The 6,180-nt window shown below is 57.2% G+C and overlaps 1 protein-coding gene across 1 annotated transcript in view; it reads left to right on the top strand.

Moving 5' to 3' along the window:
• Positions 1-956: 956 nt before the first annotated feature.
• The window catches only part of GALNT16 (polypeptide N-acetylgalactosaminyltransferase 16), a 77,390-nt gene continuing 72,166 nt past the window's right edge, over positions 957-6,180 (top strand). Inside the window, exon 1 of the mRNA XM_040601897.1 lies at positions 957-1,657. Coding sequence (XP_040457831.1) covers positions 986-1,657 — 672 coding nt within the window. The 5' untranslated portion in view covers positions 957-985. The remainder of the gene's footprint in view (positions 1,658-6,180) is intronic.

Raw genomic sequence — 6,180 nt, 5'->3', positions numbered from 1 at the left:
ACCGGGACAGGTGTGGGCTGGGCAGCTTGGACTAATCATGTTTTTGTTGATCCCTTGGGGGACTTTGGTTTTGCTTTGAATGTCTCAAACTTCCCCTCGCCACAGGCTATGATCAGCTGGCCTGGGAAGCTGCATGTGGTTGATGGGTTATTGGGAAAGGTACCTAGGAGGATGCAAGATGCTTTGTAACACCATTCTGCATCAGGAGTGCTGTGTGCTTTGCAGGGAGTTTGGTGTGAAGCCATGCTGCAGCCCCGGGAGGTGGTGGTCCTAGCAATAGCTTTCTACCCCCAGTGCTAGCGCAGTACAGGTCTGGCAGATGAATTTTGCACTGTGCTGTGCTTGAAACAAGTGGTGTGCAGGGAAACCTGAAAGGGCCGTTTAGCAGGGCAGGTTGTAATTACATTTAGAGGGATTTGGCTAGGAGGAAGGTGGGCAAAAAGCAATTTAGAAGTCCTGTTGCCGTTTTCTGTACTGTAATTCAAATCCTCTAATCCCTTCATCAGGTGCCTTGGAGGCACTCGCCTGCTCTAAGCATGCATCTTCACTGGTAGAGTTTTCTCAGTAGCTCCTCTGCTCTCCCAAACCCTTAAGCCCTCGCTGCACAGCAGCTGCACTATGCCTAGCTGCAGCTTGCTTGGTTTTACGAGCTGGCTGGTCTGTTGCCTAAGCTGCCCGCAGGGCTGGATTCCATGAACTTTTTACCAGTACAGCTTTGGCAATACCCTGTAATGTGGGATTGTCATGGTTGCCCCTCCACTGCCAAGCGTCCCCTCCCCCTGGGCCCGAAAGACCTGGTGGCTGCACCGGTGCCCGCATATGCCCGCTGGGATGGGAGCGGGCCCTGGGGCAGCTCCGCTGCCAGCCCCAGAGCCCTGAGCCGGCGGGACGGGCTTCAGTGCGAGATGCTCCCGGCTCCAAGGAGCGGGTGCCTGGACCCCGTGTGTCAGGGGGTGCCAGGGGGCACTCGCCGGCCACCTGCCCTATGACAAAGGGCACCGTGCGGTGCTGGGGCCACCGAGGGCAGGGACGTGGGCTGGCAGCGCAGGAGGGCAGGCTGCTGTCACCCGCGCCCCAGCAGCTGCCCCGCGGGGCTGGGCCCGTGTCAGCCGCTCTCCGCCGCGGGGCCCTGCCGCCACACCGGAGCGCCCGTATCTCGGGGCTGCCACCCCCCGTCTTCAGCCGGAGCGCCCAGCGCATCCTCGGCGGCGCCCACGCAGGCACCGGCCAGCGCCCAGCCCCGGCCGGCCGCTCCCCGGGCCGGGGGGAGGGGGAGGTGGCGCGGAGCCCTCCGCCCCCTGCGGCGGGGCGGGGGGCCGAGGCGTTAGGACCCGGCGGCGGCTGGGCGGTGCGGGGCCGGAGCGGAGCGGGGGGAGCCGCCGCCTCTCCCCTCCTTCCTCCCGCGGCCGCCCCAGCGCGCCAGGCAGCGCTCCCAGGCTCCCCCGGGGCGCTCGGCATGAGGAGGATCAGGGCCAATGCCATCGCCATCCTGACGGTCGCCTGGATCCTGGGCACTTTCTACTACTTATGGCAGGACAGCAAGCCCCGCTCGGCGGCCGCCGGCAGGTCGGGCGGCAGCGGCGGCGGTAGCGGCGGCGGGCGGCGGGCGGCCGGCAGGCTGGAGCCGCGCCGGGAGCAGCGCACCGTGCCCCGCAGCGTGAGTGAGCCGCGCCGCCCCGCAGCGCCCTGCGGCCGGGGGTCTCGGGGAGCCGGGGGTGCTCAGCGGGCCCGGGGGCTGAGCGGGCCGGGGGGGCTCGGGGGGCCGGGGGGGCGCGGAGGGCTCCGCGTTGCCTCCGGGTTGCTTTGTGTTTATTTTAGCGTGCGTGCTTGTCGCCATGGCAGCCGGTACGGCCGGGGCGCGGGGTGGGCAGACCCCGGGGACGGGGTAACGCCGTGGGTAAAGTACTTGCGAGCTGCCCCCGCCGGCTCGCCCGGCTGTGCGCCTCCGGCTGCGAGCGGCTGCCCTCGGCCCGGGAAAAGGCGGGGGGGAACAGCTGGAGGGGGCTTGGCTCACCTTCAGGAGGCGCGTACATAGATGTAACTGTACACACACACGTATGTACGATCACAGTTTTTCCCGATCAGGACGAGATAAGAGCCGTGAGCCCTCACAAGCCCTTCCTCCGCCGGCTGGGCTCTGGGCATCACGCTGGGGGGGGGGCTGGGCGGCTGGTACCAGCTGGGGAACCTGGGCACAGCTCCTGAGTGTTGCCTGTTTTAAGCCAGAGACGGCAGTCTGCGAGGCAGGCTCCGGCTGGGGTTTGGGCAGGTGGGAGAGGGGGGAGTCTTGGGCTCTCCTTCCTGACCTGAGGGATGGTAGCAGTGCCCTGATGCACTACTTCAAATCTGCTTTGAAAGCCCCGCACACTGCCCTCCCTCAGTATTTGCGGGCTCAGCAGGGTGATAAAATCGAGCTCCTGGCTTAAGAATGATGAATACTTTTCTGCCCTGCCCATGAAGGAGGTTTGTCCTTCTTCAGCCTGTATAATAGCATCAGTAAAGCTCTCCCAAGTCTAGGCAGTAGCTTCATAAAAAATAAACCAGCCCCCGGAGCAAAAGTGGCCCAGCAATACCGTTCTCAGGAGCGATCCAGCTGAAGCAGTTCGGGAACTGCACTGCGTGTCACTCTTTGGCTGCAAATCCGTATACCAGCTAGTTACACGCACATGGAAGCTAACAAAAGCAGCTGCCTGATCGGAGTCGGAGCAGGGGCTGGGTGCTGGGGCTCTCCGCTTCCTTCCTTGACTGGCACTGGGATTTTTGGCCTGTCTCTCTTTTCCCCATCTGTAAATTTGGGATAGCGAGTGTGGATGTGGGTGTTTGGGAAGCCTCGTGAATGTTTGGAACATGCTGTTAGAGCAGCCCCAGCCTTTGGGAAGCAGGGTGGAAACCCTTCAGCTGAGACCCTCAGCCATTGCTTGCAGCTGCTGAAACTCGAAAGTGAAAACTGAGGCTCTTGGGCAGGGCAAGGATGTTATTTGCTGCTCATTAGGGCCAGTCATCAGGTTGCTCTGCTGCGAGACCCTCTACAGAGCAGGACTGTGGAAATTAATACGGTGCTTCCTGGGGCAAGGAGTTCTGTGCAAGTGCTGTTCTTGCTGTAGCCCTTCACGCGTGCTGGGAAATGCTCTCAGGCTGGCCAGGGCCGAGTTGAACAAACAGAGGATTTAGAGCGCTGCTGCCTGTCAGATTCCACTGTAGTGGTGGGGGAAGCTGCCTCTGAGCCCCTGATTTCTTGCATGTTGTGGGAACATGCTGCTCTGGCAGTTTTCTTTCTCCATTCACCGGTTTATCCCTCCCATTTTTTTATTGCATTTACTTTACTCCCTCTCAGAGGGCTTGTGAGGTTACATGAATCCATATCGTCTGCCAAGCACCTTAAAATCCTCGGGAGAAGGATGCTGTGGCAGTGCCGCACATTGTTATATTGCTGCTGTTTGGAGGGAGGCGGTACGTGCTCGTGGCTAACCACAAAGCTGCTCGTTACAAGCTATAGCGCCGTGCAACAGCAGCTCCAAATCTGGTCCTGCTCACAGAACGACATAAAGCATCCCAGCTCTGCTCCATGCCTGAAATCCCTTAGTAGGGAAAAATGATTACCCTTTGCCTCTCCCGTCCCTCAGCGCCCCTGCCCCTGGGTAAATCCCTGCCCCCCTGGCAGGCAGCAGCTGGGACAAAGGAGAACCCTCTCCAGATGCATCTGACAGTGGGGCATGGTGGAAATATCACATCCTGACCTACCAAAATCTGCTTGCATAGAGAAGGGAAACAGGAGTTAGTGGTGTTTGGGCTTCCCCCTGTGCATGCGGAGCACTTTCCCAAGGGTTTGGTGGGTTGCTGTGAGGGGCAAGCTGGTAAAACATGATACCTGTGTTGCTGTAACTATGTAGTGGCATGGCTGTTGGAGAGCCTAACGGGCTTCCCTGCAATGGAAGGTGAATAATGAGCTGTCCCAGCCATGGTCTCTGCCTGTGCTGCTGGGGCAGAAGCAGGGAAGCGACTGCAGGTGTGCATGGGGCGGGAAGGTTGGCGAGGGCCTGGGGACAACACCCCTGTGCAGTGGCTGGCATCTAGCTGGGGTCCGAGCAGTTGGTCTCGTGGGCTGAGCCGACCACGTGAGCCTGCGGGGTCGGTTACAGAGGCGCTGTGGCTGAGCAAGCGGTCCTGAGCATGCATCCTTCTCCAGCTCCAGCTCCTGGGCTGCAGCACTGCCCACCGCCTTCCCCCAGCCAGCACAGAAAATGTGCTATTTCAACCACCCCGCTGGAGAAATGATGAATCTAGAGAATCGGCTGTCCTTCTGCAGTGCAGAGCCCTCAACCTCATGAAAATGAGCTCAGGTTCATTTTCCCGGGAAGTCAGATTACTTGACTTACTATATAGTGGCAGTCTTGCGTAAGAGGGGGCATGCTGGTGCCCCGCCTGCTCCTCGTCCCTTAGCCTTCTGCGGAGCCGCTGAAACAAGCTGCCCGTCTTGATCCAGCTGTTGGTTTCCTCTGCTCTGCATGAGTGATGGTGTTGGAGTTCAAGCTGGGGCTCATCCACAAATAAGTGTGACTCATGTGACTTACGGGTCTCTGGAAAACATTTTTTTTTTTTTCAGTTTTCTAAAACTGGCTGTTTTTCTGTCTGGGAAAAAGAAAAAAATCTTGGTTTTTGGGTGAGCGAGTCCAAGAGTTCTGCTCTTGCGTCTGTGCTGTGGCATTTCAAATCCTCATCAAATGGAGGTGCATTGCATGGGTCTTAAAAATTGAAGTGCTTTCTGGGCTTACGGTTTTCTTGTTTATTCTCTCCCAATGTGAAGAATAAAAATCACCTCAGGTGAAAACTGTGGTCGATTGCAAGTTTCAGCTTGAAACTGGTTTGTTATTTGTTGACTTCGTGTTTATTAACAGAACTTTAAACTTCAAACTCCTGGAGTCAGAACGGGAAATCTTTGAACATTAAAGTTGCGGGGGTGGGGGTGGGGGGGGGGGGGGGGGGGTGCTGTCAGAGATCAGTGTCCCAGAAATAGCTTGTACATTAATAGCGATCCTCCAGATCCCTGCTTTACATCCAGAAATCTTGGTGTGGGGGCTCTCTGTAATAACCTCTTCCCAAACAGATCCTACAAATGCTTGAAATAAAAATGCAGAAATTGGTAAAGGGCAGGGCTGACTTGGTGGCATGATGAGCCCCTCTGTGTTTCCCCTTCCACCACCATGGAGGGTGGAAACACAAGTGAGTGCCGCAGTCCTAGGAATGTGTTTTTTCTCTGGAGCACAGCATAATTTTGTATCTGTTAGGAGGAACCCTGGGACCTCTGGCAGCTGGTTTGTGTGTTGGGTGTTTCTGGAGGATGGACATCTTCCCTGGGCTCTTTTCTGTTGTCTCCTGCTCCTTGGAAATTTCCTGGAGGCAGCAGCTGTGCAATGTGCCTTTTGAAAGGGCTTTGGCATCTTTGGAATTATTTCCACACTACATAGGGGCAGTTAATCATTCACCGCATGCTGCTTGCCTGCTTTAGCACAGCGCTGGTGGGCAGAGCCCAGGACTGTTCTCCCACCTCTAAAGATTGCAGCGTGGGAAGCTTGCCCAGCATACCTGTGTCCCACTGAAGGGAGCAAGGCCGCTGCTGTCATGTGGGCAAAGCTTGTTAGTCAGAGGGGTGGCGGGTAGGTAGGTTTGAAACAGTTTTGCTGTTGGCTGACTGAGCTGAGGATGCTGCCGTTTCACAGTCAAAACCTGGATGTGAGGCTGCTTGTAGACTTCTCCAGCTTGCTGACTTCTCTGGGGTGGCAGGGAAGCAGCAATGTGCCTGAAAGATGGAGACAGAAGAGTATCATTAGTTAAATGCTCTGAATCATGTTAGGCTGGTGCCCAGTTGCTCTCTGGAGCAAGTTTTTTATCTCTAATCTTTGTCCTGCCGACCTGTGACCTGTGTAGCTCCTCTGTGACCCCGCCAGAGCCTGTTTGGCAGCTGAGAAAACCCTACATTGTAATAACTGGCTCTGTTGCCTGGCTCAGCTCTCCTGGCTGCCACCTGCCCCTGTGCTCATCCATGTAAAATAACCTCCAAGGAGATGAGATCAAGGCATCCTTTTCCCATGTAGCAAAGGGTTTCCAAATGCTTTGCAAATGTTGGTGAACTGGTGTCACCTTCCTGTGGTGAGACGGTGAGCAGGAGACTCCTCTGGGATG

This window comes from Falco naumanni, chromosome 7 (assembly GCF_017639655.2).
Source record: "Falco naumanni isolate bFalNau1 chromosome 7, bFalNau1.pat, whole genome shotgun sequence".
Lineage (NCBI taxonomy): Eukaryota > Metazoa > Chordata > Aves > Falconiformes > Falconidae > Falco > Falco naumanni.
This window is presented reverse-complemented; position numbering and strand designations above follow the sequence as displayed.